Source organism: Danio aesculapii, chromosome 6 (genome assembly GCF_903798145.1).
Source record: "Danio aesculapii chromosome 6, fDanAes4.1, whole genome shotgun sequence".
NCBI classification, from domain to species: domain Eukaryota; kingdom Metazoa; phylum Chordata; class Actinopteri; order Cypriniformes; family Danionidae; genus Danio; species Danio aesculapii.
The window spans coordinates 24,448,365-24,470,741 of NC_079440.1; the positions used below are offsets into that span (position 1 = coordinate 24,448,365).

The 22,377-nt window shown below is 36.3% G+C and overlaps 1 protein-coding gene across 1 annotated transcript in view; it reads right to left on the reverse strand.

Annotated features, from left to right (window-relative positions):
• Nucleotides 1-22,377, reverse strand: part of tgfbr3 (transforming growth factor, beta receptor III) — a 253,478-nt gene that overhangs the window by 49,287 nt on the left and 181,814 nt on the right. The window contains exon 5 of the mRNA XM_056459804.1: nucleotides 6,799-6,982. Within this exon, the coding sequence (XP_056315779.1) occupies nucleotides 6,799-6,982 (184 nt within the window). The remainder of the gene's footprint in view (nucleotides 1-6,798; nucleotides 6,983-22,377) is intronic.

Genomic DNA, 22,377 nt, shown 5'->3' on the forward strand with positions numbered 1-22,377 from the left:
TTGACATTTGACTGTTTGTCAAATGTTAAACTGTTTGTAGCACACCATGATACTTGAACAGGGAAAAGAGTGGAATTTTTTTTTTTTTTTTTTACAGAGGCCAAACAATTTTAATTAGACATAAAATTATCAAAACGGTATATTATGTACGGTATATTCACACTACGAAATATATTTCAATAAGTATTTTGAATTAAAGGTTTTGACTGAAAACTGACTATGCTCACCCAAGATGTATTTAGTTAAGTTACAAATTATTTTATTATTTTAAATACTATTGTGTTTTTATAATACCTTCAAATATTTATTTATATGATGGCAAAGGTGAATTGTTCAATCCAGAAATATTATTTCAGAAATAATTATAATGATTTGGTGCTCAAGAAACATTTCTTATCATTATAAATGTTTTTATTTATTATTTCTTCTTTATTTTAGGATAAACATTCATTCATTTTCTTTTCGGCTTAGTCCCTTTATTAATCCAGGGTCGCCACAGAGAAATGAACTGCCTACTTATCCAGCATATGTTTTAAGCAGCCGATGCCCTTCAAGCTGCAACCCATCACTGGGAAACACCCATACACTCTCATCCACACACATACACTACAGACAATTTTAGCTTACCCAATTCACCTATAGCGTGTGTCTTTGGACTTGTGGGGGAAACTGGAGCACCTGAAGGAAACCCGCATGAACACGGGGAGAACATGCAAACTCCACACAGAAATGCCAACTGACCCAGCCGAGGCAAGAACCAGCAGCCTTCTTGCTGTGAGGTGACAGCACTACCTACTGCCAATGATCTTTATATAGTTTAATTGATGTTATAATATTTGTGCATAAACTTGCAGAAAAACAAAACAAAAACAAATATAAATAATAGATAATAATAAATAATACAAAATAAAACAAAACACAATCAATCAATCAAAAATTAAATAAATAGGAAGATACACATCTAAATTTTGTTTGTTTGTTTGTTTTAAATCACACAATTTGCCACAGTTATCAGCTACTATTAAAAATACTAATACTGTATGTATTTCCTGAATTGGTTATGTAAACAAAACCCTAATCATTAAACCAAAAAAGGCAATACATACAGTTGAAGTCAGAATTATTATCCCCCTTTTTAATTTTTTTATCTTTTTAAAATATTTTCCAAATGATGTTTAACAGAGCAAGAAAATTTTCACAGTATGTCTGATAATATTTTTTCTTCTAGAGAAAGTCTTATTTGTTTTATTTTGGCTAGAATAAAAGCAGTTTTTAATTTTTTAAAAAACATTTTAAGTCATTTAAGTCAAAATTATTAGCCCCTTTAAACTATTTTTTTTCAATAGTCTACAGAACAAACTATCGTTATACAATAACTTGCCTAATTACCCTAACCTGCCTCGTTAACCTAACTAACCTAGTTAAGCCTTTAAATGTCACTTTAATCTTGAAAAATATCTAGTCAAATATTATTTACTGTCATCATGGCAGAGATAAAAGTAATTAATTATTAGAGATGAGTTATTAAAACTATTATGTTCAGAAATGTGTTGAAAAAATATTTTTTTCTGTTAAACATAAAATGGGGAAAAAAATAAACAGGGGCGAATAATTCAGGGGGGCTAATAATAATTCTGACTTCAACTGTATGTTTCTTGTTAAAGAAAATACTACTCTCTGAAAAGGAAGAAAAATAAAACTCTATCCCAGTTTTCTTTGTTCCTCCACTAAAGAGATGGTGGTTGTTCTCTTTGCCCCAGAGAAACAGAAGACAGATGCTTCCTTATTTGGCCATTGCACTTTTGGACAAAGTGCAAGGGTGATGAGTGTGAAGTCATCATGAAAGGCTGGCATTTCTTACTCTCTGCTCTTCCTGGCTCAATGAGGTGCAGGGGGAAAGAGGATTGCCTGTTCTCAAACAGATTGGAAGCATGTCTGCTCTCACGTGGGGCTACAAAGGCCTGAGATGGAGAAAGAAGGCCAGAACTCTCCTGTAGAGGTAAACACTGCATTTTGGGTCGCTGCCAAACCACAAACTCAAACTACACTGGGTCAAATGTTTCACAGGGGTGACTGAAACATATGACGTGTACAATTCCGGATAAACTACATTTTATTTAGCTGTTTGTTTGTTTGTTTGTTTGTTTGTTTGTTTGTTTAAAAATATAGATCACAATTTGCCATGATTCTAATCTTATCTAATTTACTAGATTTATTTACTGCAATCATATACAGTTGAAGTCAGAATTATTAGTTCCCTGTTTATTTTTTTTCCCAATTTCTGTTTAACAGAGAGAATTTTTTTCAACACATTTCTAATCACTGATTTAATAACTGATTTATTTTATCTTTGACATGATGACAGTAAATGATATTTTACTACATATTTTTCAAGACACTTCTATACAGCTTAAAGTGACATTTAAAGGCTTAACTAGGTTAATTAGGTTAGCTAGGCGGGTTTGTGTAATTAGGCAAGTTATTGTACAACGATGGTTTGATCTGTAGACTATCGAAAAAAAATTTAGCTTAAAGGGGCTAATAATTTTGACCTTAAAATGGTCTTTAAAAAATTCAAAACTGTTTTTATTCTAGCTGAAATAAAACAAATAAGACTTTCTCCAGAAAAAAAAATATTATCAAACATACTATGTCTTAACGGTCTCCAAGCGTTAACTAGGCTAGAAAAAAATCAAGCACAGATGCAGAGGGAGCAGATAATAAATGAACCATTTGTTGCAAAAAAAAAAAAAGACTGATTTTGTGAATATGATTTTGTTCTTTATTTGTGATTGAACGCTTACAGTTTATTGCAAATTAGTGTATATGTGATACAATAAACCTATAGATATCAATCCAAGCTCCCATGTCTCAATTTCCCAAAATGCATTGCGCTATGATAACACATTCCCATTTTTTGTTATAAACATTCGCAAATCACAATTAACTATTTAAATTAAGATTAGCTGTGTGCTTGGATAAAGATTGCATAACGTTTAATCCTGCAGCTCTACCAAAACAATCTCTGAGACTGGAAAGTGTACTTGGAGTGATACAGTCATTACTTTCTTCTAGTACCGGAATCTCATGTTCTTTTTTTACGGACTGAAAAATGAGCACCAGCAGTTTGACTGGGCAAGCTGACAGCTGATGGATGCTCAAGTCAGACGTGTTGCTGGTTTGGCCTTGAACTCAGTGGGGGAAACACGATGGAAGAAACACACAGCCAGATCTGTCTTTTCTTCAAACAATTCTTGCAGCCTGCTCCGCTAATGGCACATATTTGCAAGTGTCTGGTTCTGCTTTCTGTCTTTCATGCCCTCGACTAGTAAACAACAAACTCTATTTAAATGTGGCAGTGTTGTCTGACTGATACATCATATCAAAGTCCAACAGTTGGTTTCAAGTCCAATCCCCTTGCACCGTTTTTTTTTTTGAGAATAAACATTATTTATTGTATTATTATTTTTTTCAATTTTTACTGTTGACCAATAATCTAAGATCAACACTTTGTATAGGGACTCTTGGGGATCAAGGGCAGACTCAGGTAGCACACTTGATTTTTCACAGCATGCTGTTTGATCTCACACCTTTGGTCAAGTTGGTTTTGATTTTGGTTTGGTCATCTTTCATCCCTCATGTATATGCCTTGTCCAGTCTAGTCTAGCCAGCCTTTCTAGTCAAGTTTTGTTTGTTTATCAGTAATTAGTTTGTTTGTTTATCAGTAATTTTTTCACAGGGTAGATTGAGTTATTGTTTATTTTGTTTGTTTGTTTTGCATTTGGGTCCTTGCTTTATCTCCTTTCCACACACGCCACACACAGTTTTGCTAGTACTTTTGTAATTTAAGTGTCTTAAATCTAAAATAAATGTTATTTTGTTTAAAAAACACTGATAAATTGTGATTTCTGACAAGCACATTGGGTGAATTTCTTGATTCCCAAATGCAGATCTGAATTTAGCACTTGATGTTCTAATCACACTGGTGTGATCGAAAGACCAGTCAAGACTGATCACACCGGTTTGATCGAATGCATGAAAGAGTTAATAGAAGCGAATGTGCTACAAATCACCAGCAGTTACAAAAGTGGCAACCAGGTTAATGAAAGGTGTCCCTGCACACAGGTTATTACAGACCTCTGTGTAAAAGCTTGTGTACAACAGCCGACAATACATGAAATGGGTCCAAGATGTGACCTTTGATGATTGAAAGAAAGTGGCCTGGTCTGACTATATGACTGGTCTGGTCTATAGATCAAAGGTCTTTTGCATCATGTCAGTGGTCGAGTGTGGATATGATGATTACCAACAGAGGCTGTCACACATGGATACTGTTGGATAATACAGACCCGCAGCAGCGGTTTCATGCTATTGGCAACTTTTTCTTGATGCACATTATCCTAACAGCACAATGTGTTCTTTCTTCAAGCTATTTTTTGCAGATGGTTCTGCTAATAGTGCATATTTCATACTCTCGATCCACAAACTCTATTTAAATGTGGCAGACCTGTCAGACTGAAACATCATATCAAAGTCCAACAGTTGGTTTCAAGTCAGATCCCTTTGAGAATAAGCCAATTGTCTTCCATGTGGGCAGATGGCTAGGATACTTTCTTTAGCAAAATCTTACAGGGCTTCCTGGTAATACTTTATACATGCTTTTATATTTCTGTTTTTGGCTTTATTTTTTGTGCTTTTTTCTATATTCCTTCTAAGCCAAACCCTCTCCTTTTTCTTGTTGGTGTGCTATTCTCTCCCTTTCTACTGTTTTTAAAAGGACTGTTGAGAAAGGCTTCAGGTTTGGCCAGAGGCCCGTCCGCACAAGCTGGCAGTCAGAGCTTCCGTCTGAAACTCTTCCCGTATGTTTACTCTGCCTTTCCATCATTTCTCCAACTCTCTGCTGCTTAGGAGACTGACACATACTGTAAGCAAATCAACTGATTACAAATGAGAGACAGAAAGAAAATCTGCCATTTAACGAGTCCGCAGATTTTGGCATGTTGTTTTTAAATGAAAGTGAATGTTGCCCTGTGGAAATCAAAAGGACGTTGAGGTGGCTTCGCTTTATTACCCATGGGTCCAGTTACTAAACACAGTCAATAGGCTTCTTTGAGAGGGAATTTGCATGGCTATGATTGAAGTTCAGAGGAAGCTGAAAATGTGGGTTGGCAACAAAAATAACATTTATAAACATTTTCAAACATCACCCTTAAAACAAGTTAACTTTACTTAAAGCGGTGGTCCATATTTTTATAGTTTTGTTGTGTTTATAACATGCAAAGCAATGTGTGCTCATGCTTCACTTGTAGAAAATCACGCTATTTTTTTATCTTTGATTATATACAGCTACTCAGCTAACATGAAAACATCATATTTTCTAGTTCCTCTGAAGGGGCCGCCCCAAAAGAGGCTCTGATTGGTCAGCTAACATAATGTGCTGTGATTCGCAGATCGGCTCTGCGTCACCACGTCACGCCCCTACAAGCATGCGCATTAGCGCTGTGTAAAACAGTCAGTGAGAACAGCTGTTAGCCTTAATCAGACAGAAAATGAAGAGCACACGCTTGAGCACACCTCACGCTCACAGCTCATGCTCTCTAAAATAAAATCTGACAAGTGTCTTTCACATCTATTCAGAATAAGCATGTGTAAGTAATATGAAATGTTCTCATATCTTTTGCGAGTTTGTTATTTGAGATGTATAACGCAAGGAAAATGGTAATGCTTCAAACTGTGCATGCAATTGATCATTTTGAACAAATAAAAACACTTTTAGGTTGCGGCTCACAATCCACAGCTTCGTCGGTTGGAGGAGTTTTTAACCGAATCCAGCACTGAACTAGGAGAGATTCTGGAAGCTCTCCTTTGTGATCTCACTATTTTTCTGTAGTCCCCTAATTCATTCGCTGTATGTTTTGCTAAGCTAACTCTGTAAAATCCATGTCTCCCTTTGCATTGAACTTTGAGTGTCTTGAATTCAGAGATGTTGTTTATGTTCACACAGCTACATTACACATCAACTAAAGTTTAAAATATGATATCATAGCGGACCACCCCTTTAAAACGTATCAGTGCGAAATATTTTTTTTTTAGGAAATCTATCACTCAACAAATACTAATTATATATTAGATCAATTACTATAATATATTTTGAAGTTTATGCTATATTTTATATTATATAGCACAAATATATACTATACAATTATAATAAAATATTTTATGCATTTAGTGTTTGGAATAGTCATGCTAAAAGGTATTTTCGTACTTCATTGGCATATTGAAGAAAAACTAAATTTGCTGATATTTTGTTTATGATAAAATTATTATATTATCAATTTCAATTTGATTACATTTTCTTTCAAGGGAGCAGACTATCAGGTTTCGTGCTTTTATGAATTCGTTATTATATTATCGATTTTTCTTCCTACCTTGAACAAAACTGTTTTCATAATGTTTTAATTTCTGTATAAATAAAATAATTGTGAAATTTGATGGGATAACATAAGAAATGTTAAGAATACCTAAAGCTTAAAGACTGGTTTTAAGCCATTTTTCTAATTATCTACTATATATAACTGTCATTTAGATTTAAAAATCAGTATCAAATAAAATCATTTAATATTTTGAATAAATTTAAAACATTTAACATTTAATGTTAACATGTGTGTAGTATAAATAAAAAAGGAAAAAAATTGTGGATAAGACAAAGTAAACAAATAAATAAATACCAATTGTTTTGAGGAACACATACATACTGTACAAAAAACAAACCAACAAAAATAAATTGCGCTTACACACCTTCTCCAACCTTGATGTAGATGTCATGGGCCATCCTGAGCTCACTGAAAGATGTAACTGCACGATAGCGGTGATGAGCCCAGTTAAGCAGATGCTCATTGCCATGAGGAAGAGATTCCACCTTCACTTCACACGACTCGGAGAAATTCCCAACTTCAAAGTGCACTTCGGATCCCTCTGCAATCTATGAAAACAACAAAATAAAACTGTTAATGCCTGTTCGTTTCTTCTCTCTTTTTTTACAGTACCACATTGTGTCAAATGATCGATTCTGGTTTTCAATAACTAAACATCTATATAATCGTTTCATAATTTCAATTGAGATCCGCATTTTTTTTATAATTTTTTGAAGTCAGAGCCACCAAAATGTACAATGCAAGCCATTAATGTGAACTTGTGTTTTTCCCCCTTAACAGCTCACTAGACAAAGGTCCCTCTGTTGATAAAGCCGCGTCAATAAAACTCAAAGCCCTGATATGCACATCCCGTTTTACAGGCAGAAAGTCTGAGGCAATAAAATTTAAGGGCAAAACTACAGATTTCGAGAGGAAAGGAAAAAGCAGATCACAACATGCCTTTCCAAAACGAAACCTTCCACACGATCTCTGCCAAAACACATCTTTAACACTCCATCTTGATGGTTTTCTGAAAGCCTCTTCAAATGAGTGCTCCATATTTTCACACATGGTCTTCTTACAAAATAAGGTGTCTGATTCCCTCTGTTTATATAACACACTGCTGTGCATCAAAAGAGATGGGCAGGAGCTTTCTGGAATGGACGGCACACGGCTGAGATTATCCTTACAACATATGTACACACTTTCACACGTGCAGAAGCAATGCAGTCCATCAAAGTCAGACTTTAAGGAGATCAAATATTTTGTCAAGCAGTATGCAGTGTTTCCACTTTGTGCACTAAATGCAGCATTTGACAAATCTGCAGTATTGTATAACACACAGCACTCAAATGTATCTTTTAATGTTTGAGCTTTATTCACAGTTTTTTTTTTATTAATTGTTTTATTGCATTATTATTATTTAAACTTTTTAATGGTCAACATACATTTAAAGATGGAGCCTCAACACAACAAATATGTTTCTCTTACTTTTTTAACCCTTATAACAAGTCTTACATGTACATAGTTTGCAGTTCATTTACCACATTTATCGTTTATCTGTTTTTAGATTTCAAAATACTTTACTCTCCATGATTTATGAGCTGTTTTCCTCATGGGGACCAGCAAATATTTAAAAAGTCCCCCCAAGGTAAAAATTTACTGGTATTGCTATACTTGTCCTGTAAAATGTCCTGTTTGATCTTTTACAGCTTTTCACTGTGCATACAAAGTAAATTACTATTAACCAAATAACCTGTTTACTGTAGCATTTTACTGTAAATAGCTATTTTATTAAGAAAGCGCTATACCTAGACTTGAGGTTTAGTGTAAAACATTTTTTGGGCTTACATGATTTACATTTTAGACAAATGATCCTTAAGACACTGAATCTTTCAATCCCATATTTTTATGTGACCACTTTTCATTGCGACTGAGCTATCATTCTGATTGTAAACAGATCATTATTCAACATGTAAACACAGTTAAAGTGAGTGAAAGCGAGAGTAGTGTTAGTGTAGTAGCGGACAGGAAGAATAACACAGTTTGTACAGTACAACTTCACAGCTGTCAAAGCAACTCTTATGAGCCCTGTCAGCATTTTCTGCACGCTAACCCTTTCATCAAGGACACTCTAAATATGTGTTATATGTGCTTGATTTCCTTCAAATGCTATGTTTACAGAATGAGTTGAAAATTATAGCAATTACAGAGAGTTAAGCGAGCTTTAATGTGACTTTAAAGATCAAAGTATCATGATATAGAGGTTAAAAAAGAGAAAATACCAAAGATAAGAAAACCTGTTTAAGTTCAATTCAATTGTTGACAAATGAATGTACGCTCTTGCAAACGTATAAAGCATTGAATTGTGAGTTTCTCTGCATGTTGTCTTGCTTGACTGGGGTGGGTTTTGCTCCAATAGTCCTCCCTTTTGGCACCAAATGGACCTCGGGCCCACATGCTCCATTTCAGAGAGATAAACATTCACATATGTTGAAAAACCAGCCGTACAGCTCCACACAGCCAAGCACACGGTCTAGACAGCCCAGACTCATTTCATTTCCATCCTTATGAGGTTTTTTTTCCATTCACCTCTCTCTCTCTCTCTCTCTCATTCTCAGTCTCATTCTCCCAAAGGTGTTCTTTCTGAGCTCAGCCAGCTCCATGCTGGCAAACCCAATTAAACCATTATTTCACACCACAGCATTGACGGACCCCATGCACACAGCACTGAAGCTGTGCAGAATGCCAGACAGTCTGAACCATAGTCAGAGTTCTGTGTGCTATTGTGCAGTGACAGACAGAAGAGGTGAAGTAAGAGAGATAAAAAGAGAGGTGTATGACATGCTGAAGGACCAGAGACGCATGAGCCAGTACCATGAGGAACATCTGCTCGACCTCTGGATGTCTCCACAGGCAAACGCCCCATCCTTGCCAGGAGTGATAAATTTCAAAGTGAGAAAGGAAAAGCATGAGAAAGACATGGAGGACGTCGAAGAATTTAGGTCTGGGTTGAAGGTTATTTTTAGGGTTCCGTACAGTAGACCGTTTTCCTTTGAAAGGAATATTTGGGGTTCATTGTAAGTTCAGTTCAAGACAAGGCAGTCTTGTGGTGTAATGTTTACTACACTGCAAGTTTTGAAAATAGATCTTGAAATAATTTGAAATTACATTTAAATATGCAACAACTATAGTTGCCGGTGGACAAATATGTTGTAAGCACTGTTCAATGTAAAAATTGAATAGTAGGGGCACATCTGGCATCCTATCATAATTAATAATTATAATTATTTCAATATTTTGGGTTTCAGTCACCTGATACTTTGTTTGTGTGTGGACGAACAGCCAAACCATGAAGAGAAAGCAGCCATTTAGGTATTACCTATGTCTGTGTGGACAGCAAGGCTTAAGGTTGGGTCTTAAGTCGGTTGTAGTTTTGTGTTTTTCTTTAGTGATTCTGCTTTTTAACAGCAGGAGTTCATTATTCACTGTGTTATTTTGAATCTTTGAGGGACCAGTAGGAGAAGTTCATTTTACTCTGACGGTTTTGCTGTATATGAAATTTTGTATAAAAAAAAAAAGTCTAGTTTAAAGTAAAGATATTAGTTAAAGGGTTATTTTTAAATGAGTTATTATGAAAGCAAAAAACAAAAAAACATTAAACAAGGCCAGTAACTTTGATTTATTAACTTATCAACACATTATTCCCTAATTTACCATTATTTATTTACTTACAAGGTATTTGCCCATCAGCAACTATAGTTGCTGCTTGAACATTTGACAAATTATACGCAAAACTATAGATCTCTTGAAAGATTTGTTTTGTTTGGATGAATCTAGAGAACTTCATGATTATGTTGATATATATTTGTAAACAAAAAATGTTTTATTAACATGAAAATTGCCTTTATTTGCGAGGGTTTGCCTCCATTTTGCATCCTAGAATTAGAGGTTACTCATGTGAAAGGAAGTAAATCAATAAATAGTTTTCTTTCTTGAAATCTTTTATTTGGTTGTTTGCTTGCATGTCATTGAGAAATGAAACAAGGATAACAAGTAGAAATTAAGGAAAATGGCAACTATGAACTTTATAGTTTATATTATACAATATATTTTGTATATATTGGCAATTATAGTTGCCAGTGGGCTTATTAAATAGGTTAACAAAAAAGAAAAACACTGCTTTTCTTCTAAAGGATTTTAAATGCCAAATTGTTTTAAAAAATAAAAGATGATAAACATCAATTCAAAACCTCAATTTTGAAGTTTAAAAAAGCCCTGAGTGAAGTTCTGCTAATACCCTTGTCAATTTTCTCTTTTTAAATCACATGCACTGTCATATTTGATTGGCCCAATCAGAAAACCACATATTAACATTTCCATAGAAACCTGACATTAAAACAATTGAGAATAGAAGAGAGGAGAAGAGAAGAGAAGAGAAGAGAAGAGAAGAGAAGAGAAGAGAAGAGAAGAGAAGAGAAGAGAAGAGAAGAGAAGAGAAGAGAAGCTTGTTCTGTTGGCAGGCCTAGCTGAGCACAGAGAAGTTTATCGATTTAATTGCGGGAATTGGGCTGTAATTAGTCTCAAGGAATTAGAAGGAAAAGCCTACAACTAAATTAGCTCCAGGCTTTGGGAAGAGTTTCAAACCTCAAGAATTCCAAAAGGGAATATGAAAGCAATAAACCCACTCTGGAGTTCAGCCAGACCACCCCCCCTCCCTCCCCCCAACCCCAAAACCCTCTTCATCCCTTCCAAACCCATCAAACTCAATGCCAGCATACAGACGGACAGACATGTTTTTAAAAGATTATGGCATATTGTACAACATGAGTATAACTTTAAGTATCAACATCAAAAGTTCAAGTTATATGACTGTCATCAAAGCTCACCCCGCTAACAATTCATCAATTCATCTTACATTAAAAAAACAAAACAAAAAACGTATTTATTACTACACCACATCCATGAGCGTGATTTCAGTCCCAAATGATGGATTTCCATTGACTGTAGTGTTTGTGGAGGTTCACTGATTATTTTATCAGTGGTTCATTTTTTTTATTTATTTTACATGCTTTAGAAACTTAAATGATAGGCCTTTTTAGAGTTAAACGGTAAATAAGAATGCAGGTCAGTGACAGGATTTTTTGTTATATACAGTAGGCTTCTATAAATGGAAATGAAAGTTCTGGAGTTTGAGTGATTAAATGGTTCCTCTTTAATGGTGTGTATTGTGACTGATGTGGTGAGTGTTGGTAAAATGAGGTTAGTCGTCTGCTGAAAGCTGCAGCTCACCTTTATTGAGGATAATTAGTGCTGTGTGTAAAAAGCTGAATCTCTCAGTGGGAGGCAGTTACCTAAGACCGAAAACCTTCATTCAAAAGAAAAAAACAACAAACATTTTAACCTCTATAAATATGAAAACACACATTGCATTATTATCTTGGACAACTTTAGAGGTAACTTTTTAGTATGTATTACTCAGATTCCAGATTTTTAAATAGATGCATCTCTTACAAATATGGATGCTCATTTTGGTTAATTTTGCCAATCGGCAACCGATAAGGTAATTTTTTTATAAAAAAAAAAATGAGGTGTCTATTTTGTGTCTGACACATTAAATATTGCATTTTAAAATACTGATTTATTTCAACATGGGAACAAATTAACAACAGAACATTTTCACGCACCTGCAGCTTTTCCAACAGCATAGAAAAAAAGAAGAAACTAAATAAAAAGAATAAAATAAATAGTCTTGCTCTAGATATTTTTCACTTAAATTACAAATTTAAATTCCAAAACAAAAACACTGACTGAATCCTTTTTAAGAACCAGCCTTTTTTTCCTATAATTTTTTTTTTTTGTCTTCCGGCAAACAAAAATAGCAGGCTACCTTAAATCGATCGCTCCATGGAAAACAGGCCTATGCATTTAATTAATGATCTGCTCTAATTGTTATATCACAAACCTTTGTCAATATTTTAATATAAGTCATTAAAGATTAAAGATTATGTCTTGAGCATCTGATTTTACCTTTCTCACTCGTGGGGCATGTGTGCGCTCTGCGAGTGATGAAAGACAGTGACAAGGCTCATATGTTGACTTTTTGTAAAGTATAGGCCTCTATAGCATATAACAAATTTGTTGTTTACATATGATATTGCATTAATTTGCATACAAGCTTTATAAGCTGTAAAATAAAAGCATCAGTTTGGTGCAGAGTTATCATTATGCAAAAATCAAGAAAATCTTTGAATTTGTTTGATTCGTAGATTAGGCTATGTAGGCTATTTTAAAAATGGATATTTTATAAGAACTATTAATAACTGTAAATTTCCAAATTAAAATTAAGTAATTAAATTATTTTTTTTGTTGGTTGTACACTAAATCATCAATAGTCTATTTGTTAAGTTTATGACACAGATCCAGGAGAGAGGTGATCAGTGTTGCTTTGGCATTAACTTGTCAAACTTGTCAAACTGTGACCAGCAATATCCTTCATCTTGCTTCTTTGGCAAAATACGTCTGTAGGCACATGTGGTTGCACATGTTACCGTACCTCCAGTTAACAAATATGTTGCACATTTAGGGGTCAATCACACTGAAATCGCTTTTCCGTTCCAAAAATGCGAGGCGCACCACACTGCCTTTTTTGTTGACAAGAAAAAAGATGCACGGTGTCATTAGGAAACGACTGAATCTGCCTCTGCTTTCATTTGATTGAAGAATGAAAAAGACGCGACTGACGTAATGTGCTTTTTCCCCTCATGGTTGACTTTTATTTAAACTGAGAACACGGAGCGTGCAAAAGCAAAAACGCGAGGCGCGCAGGGCGCATAACCAGTGTACAAAATACTTGCCATTAGTAAACCAATCAAAAGATGCCCTCTCAAAGCAAAAAGCGCATTTACTGTGATCGGCTTCTTATGCAGCCAAACTTAAAAAAATATATAAAATAATTTTTTAATAGTTTAACTGATACCATTAATCAGTTAAAAACACATCCTTTCGGTTAACGATTAATCGATTATTTTGAGGATCCCTACTTGCAAATATTGTCATATCCTAACAAAGTATACATCAATGGAAAGTTTATTTATTTAAATGTCATATAATGTATAGACCTTTTTCTTATAGACCATTGGAGGCTATAAGACTACATGGAGGGCTCCAAAGCGATGAACGCTCTCCGGTAGGATGCTTCAAACTTCCATTTAGATCTGTCATATATGCTAGAGTAGTGTTTCTCAACTGGTGGTTCTAAAAGTGGGTGGCAATACTGTTTTGAGTTGGTTATGGAGTGATTTGTGAGGCACAACTTTGATTTTAAAAGATGTGTGTAAAAGATGTTATGCTCTTGTCAGATGCGGTTCAAGTGCAAGAGAAAAGCATCCTCCTAATTCAGTGTCTGCCATCAGATAAGATGTTGAAATACAGTGTCAATGTTCCCGACCTGTTATACTGTGTTCAGCGGGCTCTTTAAGTGCACACACACATATCACAAGCAATACATCACTGCTTCATGAAGATTACTGGCATGCTACTAATTATGTAAGCCATGCAATTTTCAAAAATTAGCAATAAAGTGCATTACTGATACTATGCTGGCTGATTTTTTAATTGATTCCATTCATCCGGAGCAGTTTATGTTTCAATTAGATAGTTGTTTATTTTGTGCAGTCTGTCATTTCCAAATGCCACTTTACTCCTTTATTTTCACTTTGTGCCACTTATATAATTAATGTGTTAGTAAATTTCGATGGTTTGTGTGTGTCAAATATTTAGGTGAAATATTTGTCTGCGTTGGGTTTATATTTAGCTTTAGTGGTGATGATGCTACACGTAAATGGGACAAGATGCCATGTGACAATGAGGGTAAAAGACAGCTCACAGTGCTTGTTTTGTCCCATAATACAATCAATGCAGCAGCTGTTTCTTTCCATCTATTTTTATGCACATTTTGGAAATGCACACAAAAAAAGGTTGATGGAAACGCCAAGATGCGAATACATTTTGAAAATGTGCATAAAAAACATATGCACATAAATGTGTAGGATAAACTTTTTATTCGGCAAGAAAAACTACTCATGAACTATTATGGAAACACTGAAAGTTCAAATTCCAGTATGTGCATTAAAAAAAGTCATGTGATTTTGTTATAAGAGATCATGTGATGATAAAAATGTGTGTGAATGGACAAACCAGCAGTCTGAGCACATTGTAAAACATGTGAAATGTTGTTTTGGTCATTCTAAAATGCCTTAACCATTTCAGTATTAGTGTTATTATATTATATCAAGAGTGTGCCGTGTTCCGCGTCTCACACCTTAAAATGCCACCATGCATTCAGCATTGTCCTCTGAGGTGCAAGTCATTCATTAAATAAAGAAAAGATTGATGCAGCTTCTCCTACCGCAGCAAGTTATGTTTTTACTTTTAATATTTAGCGCCAGTTTATCAGGAAGTGACGATTTTGTTCTCTTTGACTCGTTGGATGGAAACGCTGCTTTATTCACACGTCGTTTATGCAATATTCCAGTTATGTGTATAAAGTTAATTCGCATTTATGGATGGAAAATAGCTTATGATGAACAGCAGTATTAGTTAAAATATGTTAAAAGCAAGTAAATTGATTTAAAAAAATAATTCAAAGCTGTCCAAAAGTGACTCTTTTTATACATCAAGCTTCTAACCAGAAATTCGGAGCATCCTCCTTACGCATACACACAAAGCATAATGGGTAATTATGCATTCTATGAAAAACGTCAATAAATCGTAATTTTTGTGTTTAATTATAAATCCAACAAAAGCTCATTCTGAAAACATAGCCCTAGATACATTTCTGGAGATCGCGAATTATGTAGCCAGAAGTATGGCTGCATTTTGTTTTTAAAACGAACGCTACAGAGCGGTATGACGATGTTCCCTTCATGGTTACCAGCTGACCGCTTACCTCTGTATGGACAGCTTTCCTGTTGTTACCAGTTTGTCCAGTTAGCTCACCGTTGCTGGACATGAGACACAGAGTGGAGTTGGGTATGTTAAAATCTGAAAAGGTGGTAAAAATCAGGCGAGGGCCTTTCTTTTCTGGATTGCTTTTTAAAGCTAATGGTTGGGTTTGGGGAAGGGGGGTGGATCAGTCGATCGATCAGTCAGTCAGTTAGTCAGTCGACATCAGCCTGGTGGATTTTTAGAAATTTGAGATCTAAAAAAAGCAAACACAGCAGCCTGGGACGTATTTGGTGCTCTCCAGAAATGTATATAGGGGTACATTATCAGAATGAGCCTGGGTTGCATCTATACATTTTTTTCATATCTTTAAAAAGCAGATTGAATGTCCTTAAATTGAGATGTTTGGTTGTCTATTATCGAATTTGCAAATTGTATTAACCCAGTTCCTCATTCAGTTCTTCAAATATGACAAAAAAAAGCACTTTATACATGCACACACCTGTTCTTGAAGAAATGTTACCGTGAGAACCTTTTCCGTACACGCAAGTATGAACATTTGTATGCAATTATTAGTGAATACAACATGTTGAATGATACTGCTCAGCTTTCCACTGTATCTGTCCAATAAAGATGTGAAAAGGCCAAGAACAAAAAAGAAAAGAATCATAAATACATTTTCTATCCACTGCAAAGTGTCTAAATAGAGAAGAATGACGTTTCCCTCAGTGTCTTGAGTGTCATTACTTCTTACTCCTGCTCATCTCACACTCACAAGACCCGTCTGGAACATTTCACCCGACTTAGCCCTGCATAAATCTTCCTGTTTATGCCTTATCTGTCAGTAAACAGGTCCAGACTGGAGCTTAGTCCTGGGTTTGCTCAGAGATATGAGCTAATGTTCTTGCTCCGCTCTCTGGAGTCTGACTCCATCTGAGTCTATGTTCAGGCGCACAGGAACTCCCAAAGACCCTGTGAGGTAACCTGACGGATTCAGAAATGTCCTACGGAGCTGCTGACTCTTACACAGCCTGACTAAATATCACATCATCCAGCCAAACCCAAATGTTTTATCAGCTTCTACCGAGAGAGTCTGACATCTGGCATTTGTTGATCCAAGGGGCTGAAAAATTGTGTTATGAAATTTTACACCTCACTGCTGCACTGGTTTTGTAATTGTACCTACATTTACACCTCAGGTCAATGAAGGTACCATTTGCGCTGTTTCCATCACACCTGTGTCCTCCTAATGCCTCAGATTAACATCTGTCCTCCACCTAGAACCCTACATGAATATTTCACTGGATTTCCTACGCCTTCTGCCTATCAGCATCTACATATTACAACCATATGTTGAGAATAAGAAGAGATGGCATGCCAAATGGTTTATATCAATTATGAGCACACACTAATCTCCAAAATGCTCACTATGTAACGCCCTCTCCTTGAGAAAGCAGAACTGTCTGTAGGAGATGATGAAGTGTTTAAAACAGACGCGAGAGTGGTGGAAAGCGATGCGACGTGAGCTGCGAGGTGGAGAGGGGGGAAAAAGCGTGCCGCAACGTGCTGAAGAGATGAAGGCTGTAAATAAATTTGCGGGTGATTTGTTCCGCTCACTCCAGAAAGCTAATCAAGTTCCTGGCAAAGTTCCACGGTCGTGTTCCTGTGAACCGGAGAGAGCGAGAGAGAGACTGGCGTGGAACAAACAACACCATCTGTCTTCAAGCGCCACAGAAGAGCGTTCCTGCAGATCAACCTCCATTGCACAAACCAATATTGGTCCCGCAATGGTTTCAATTAAAAATCAGAGGGAGACCGAGACTGTTTTTTTGCTAAGCTCCCAAGGCAATAAAAATCAGGAAAACAGCCACCTGGCAAATATAAAAAGAGCAACAATTTTACAACAGCCAAACTTTTTCAAATGTTGCGCCATCAGTTATTTTACAAAGTTTTGCCAGATCGAACACAGTTCCAAACTTAATAAGACCCTTCTGAAGATCACAGCTTAGACCAGAAAGAATTTCCACACTGATTAGTGCTGGATTTTGGATCATAATAACACTATTGTTTACCAGGCTAAGTGTTGCACTAGTCATTCATACTGTATGTTCTTAGCCTTTAGCAGGCATTGTAACCATCTGGCTAATCTTTTGTGCATAGGTTATCATAAAATAAAAAAAATACATTTGAATTTGCTTAGAGTGGTGTCAGGAAGGCAATTTAGCCAGAGAAAGTGGACAAAACCTTTTTCTTAGAGTGCCTGTTAAAGGTTCTTTTTAATGGCTAATGACATGCTAATGACATCTTATGGAAAACAAGGAAACATTAAAGATGCTTTAAAGATGCTATTACACATTTAAAATGGTCATATTTTGGTTTTGGGGTCTCCAACAAGTCTGATAACTGTGCAAGGTCAAAAACACTTTCATTGTCTTATAATATGCATTTATTTTTACCTAATGACTCCCATATGATTCGTTCAGCAATTAATTTCTTCCCAAACCCCTCCTTAGCGCGATACTAATCTGCGCTGATTGGTCCGATGACCCAGTCTGTTGTGATTGGTTGTCTGCATTCAGTGCGAGACAGAAAGAAATGCCCACCACAGCTTATGAATACCTGCCAACACTCCCATTTTTACTGGGAGTCTCCTGTATTTAAGACCTATCTCCCGCCACTCTTCCGTTTTCTTATCTCTCCTGGAAAACTCTCATAATTTTACCAGCCTCTGGTTCTCAGCATTTTGATACAGTATGTGAAACCCCTGGGTCGCCAACTTTGCTATAGGATCCGATCGCAGCAAACGTGCTATATAGTACATTAGCCAGAGTACACAGTACCCAGTTCAGAACAGTGTTATTTTGAAACTTGACCGCTGCACGTGTGTATGAACAGCCGACGGTGGCCATAGCAATGACAAATGGCAGTGGATCGTGAGCTCACAAACACATTTAAATCCGTAAACAAAGCGGCACGTGGCGCACTTTCAACATGGCTTTAGACGCGATATATGAATATAAACAGTACAAGCAGTTTAACCATTTTAATCACTTTTGTGAAATGGAGGAGGAAACTGGTGCAAAGTCTAAAGCGAATGGCGTAAAAGCATTAAGGGCATGTCCGAATCCACGTTTGCTATTTTAAGGATGGGAAAATATGGACTGCACCCCGGCACATGGTCTAACAGGGTTGTGCTTATTCTCTTAATGAGTTATAAGTGTGTTTTAAGCTTAACATGCATTACACCAATCAGAGTCTCGTCTCTTATTTTCTTTAAGAGTCAGTTGATAAAGACCATTTACACAATGAGCCTCTTCCATTCGGCCTCTTTACTTTCTCTTTACTTTTAACTCTTTACTTTACTCCTTTACAAATAGCAACAAATCATGTCATACACGTTTTGTGCCTTATTGCGCCTGGTGTATGATAGATATAATATAAATACATGCCCTCTAATGGAAAAAATCTATAATGTGCATTTAATAAATAAGATATAATGAAAAAAATATTTAAATCTGATTCACTGAACCACAGTTATTTAAAAGTCATGGTGGATTCACCTGATTTGTTGACAAATGGGTTGCGGATTCATTCCTTGGCAGTTCGTGGGTCCTTCACTGGGCCTTTTCCCCTTGGCAAAGAAACTTTCCAAAGACATCTGTTTCTTACTCATTTTGCAGCTTGTGATTTAATTTGGGCGCTCAAGCGACCGAGATGTAACCGAGAGAATACAGTCATTTTTCAAAATGAAAGACTTTTCGAAATAAAAGATCGTTCAGACTCAGATAATAAACACAATAGAAATAATTAATGATTTCTTGTACAGTCCAGTACTAATTGATCCACAGACCGCTAACGGTCTGCAGCCCACTGGTAGAGGACAACTGTTTTATAGCACTGTATTGAATAGTAATCTATAACCATTGAATAATTCACACACTGATCGCAAGCATCACCATTTGTTTTATGAATACTAGAAATTCTGACATACCCCTTGGCTCACATATATATTTTTGCCTATACTATATACTGTAGTATGGAAGTAGGCATACTCTGAAGCAGATATAGAGTTAAAATTCAACTCAATATTAATAATGCAAAACTAAAATAGCCTTGTTTTTAAGTGACTAAGCTAAAACTTACAACCAATTTGTATAAATTTTTTCCAGTGTAGTTCATTGGTCAAAACAGCTATGAAAATAGCAATACAACATATGCTGGTAAAACGCAATGAATGTGCAACATATGCTGGCCATTCTGGATTTCTTCAGACTTCTCTTGACAAGAACAATATTTGTTTTGAGATGGTTTTGATATACAAGTATCTACCCATGTCCGCCTTCAGACTCTTTCACGACTGGCGGTTGATTCGGAATGGCGTCACAGTGATTGTGTTTTACAATGAGATGTTTGGATTTCAGGGCTTTTGTTTTTAGGGCCGGGTGGTGTATACAAAGAAGCCAACACCAGCTTTCTGCTCAGACTACAGGACTCCTATCTGCCTCTTTGGACCTCCAAGTGCTGGAACCAGGAAACAAGGGTTGGCAGGGTTTATCCACAGACAACCAATATTATAAAGCCATTTTTTAACTCAAAAAATATAGAGCTAGTTTTCAAAGGCACTGAGAAGCAGAACTATGGTTACATGGTCATTGACAAATAACAGAATTTAGGTAATGTTGTATAACCATGTAACAAATATGTGTAAACTTCCTTTTTTTATATATATATTTTTTACACTTGTATGTTTTTATTTACTATATATCTAAAGCTTTGTAGGGACCTCAGAATTCACAGTCTCACAAGCGATGTGCTTGTGTATAACATAATCTTTGTTTTCATTTAATTTAGAGCATTTTTAGAGTTTTTCATAACAGAAAGTGCCAAAGTTTTAGACGTTTTCATTCATTTCAGACAACAAACTTCAGAACAGTTAAGAAGTCAATATTTTATGGAATAATCCAGATTTTTTTGTGACAACAAATGACAATATTCAGAAAAAAATGCTCTAAATGACCATATTTTTATTTGATATTTGGAAGAAGTGCTCAGACCTTTACAGAATGGTCTTTATAGAAACGCAGGCTCAATGTGGATACATACCCTGAACGCTATGGGGAGTATGATGCTGCCAACAGCTTCTGTTCATTTTAGCACTACCAGCTTTGACAAATAGGGCTGAGATCATCGAGACGTTGGGGTCACAGTCCGGTAAAGGACAGTTCCAAAAACCAGGTAAAACAAAAGCAAAAATATAAATGAATAAACAACAGGTTGAAAATGTGGTGAAATCACATGGCTGTGACTGCTTTTCTTTTTCTAGATTGCTTTTGAAAACACTATCGGTTGGGTTTTTGGATGGGGGTGAGTTGGTCAGTCTGAGTCAGTCAGTCAACAGCAAGCTGGCCTCGTCGGTTGAAGTGTATATTGCGCACTCTGGTGGATTTATGCAAGAAGATGACGCATGCGAGGAACTTGTGATCATCAAAAACATACACACTGGCCTCTGATGGGTTTACAAAAACAAAAACTGTGAGCAAACATACTTCCAGATTAAATGTAGACCTGGGTACGTATCCTTAATGAGCCTGGGTTGCTTTATACAAACCTTTATATTTCACTCAAACCCTTAACTCAAATGTATTCCATAACTGCATGTATAAATTAACATACCTAGATAAACATAAGCATCATGCCATTGCCCTTAAAATAATTGGTTTGTACAAGTTCTCCTAATTTGTGCCTAAACATGAGCATACGTAAATCCTGTGCTCCCACTTCAATCATGTTTGAAAGTTTAAACAAAATCGCACAAGACTTGGCTCTGATTCCACACGCACTTGAGCCATCTGCTGCAGCAATGTGATGGAATTGAGTTCAGTTGGAGCACCGAGCCGGAAATAGTTCCGGTATGGAACAGGGTGTGTGGTGTTTGGAAAACTGAGAAAGCTGTGCTTTAAAAAGGATGAATTCTGTCTGTGTGTCAGGAGGACTTGAAGGGAGGTTCTGCTAGTAAAATAATAAAAAAAAATTATAAAATAAAACAGTATGAGCTCATTGCCCTGGCTGATTTCATGCTAAGTGTGAGGGCTGTGTGTGTGTGTGTGTGTGCGTGTGTGTGTGCGTGTGTGTGTATTTAGATGATGTCATCATTAGACGTGTGCTAATAAAATCAAAGCCAAGAGCAAAAGGAAGATGTAAAGTGAGGGATGAAGGTATGTGCTGACAGCTCAACAATGGGATAAAGTCTGTTTTTCAGAGTTCTGAATTATTATTGAGATGTTCCAGAAGAGAAAGAGCGAGGCTTAAGGAGTAAAATTCCCATTTGCCATAACTGGGCCAACAGATCACATCATGTGCTCACACAAGACACCAGTATTACATCACTGATATCATTCAAAATTAAATAGTCAGTGATAGTTTAATGGCCAATGCTAATATGTAGAAAGCAGGGTGGGTCAAGTCAAGTTAAGTTATTAGTATTATGTAATTGTTGCCAGTCCTGACTCCTGCAGAAATCATGTTCATGGATGAGCAAAAGTATTTAAAACGTATTATCATGGTAGTTTCAAGCAGAGTAATGCCTCATTCACACTAGCAGTGACTTTGTAACTGCCTGTCGCTCTGGGTGGCGGCCTGCAGCAAATGCAGGTCTGTGTAGGTCTACAGCACAGAGAATAAAACCAGCCGCAATGTGAGTTGAGAGAGGATCGCATGAGCTCCACTGGTGCTCCTAGTGACCGTTGCTCAAAAAAGTTGCTCTTCAATTGCATAAAGTTGAAGGATTCTCAACTTTGTCGCGTCGCTCCACACGCCCACCTGTTCACCAATGGTAGCTGTCGCTCACGTAGACGGAAGTCGCCGGAGGTCACTCACACTCTGTTGCTTGTCACTTTGCTGCTGCGAGTTGCTCGTAGTGTGAATGAGGCTTAAGGCTGAAAGTCATCTGAGTGAAACGAGACCACCGAAGCACTTCTTGATGACAGAGGAGTACAAGTGGCATGAAAACAGTGGAGCT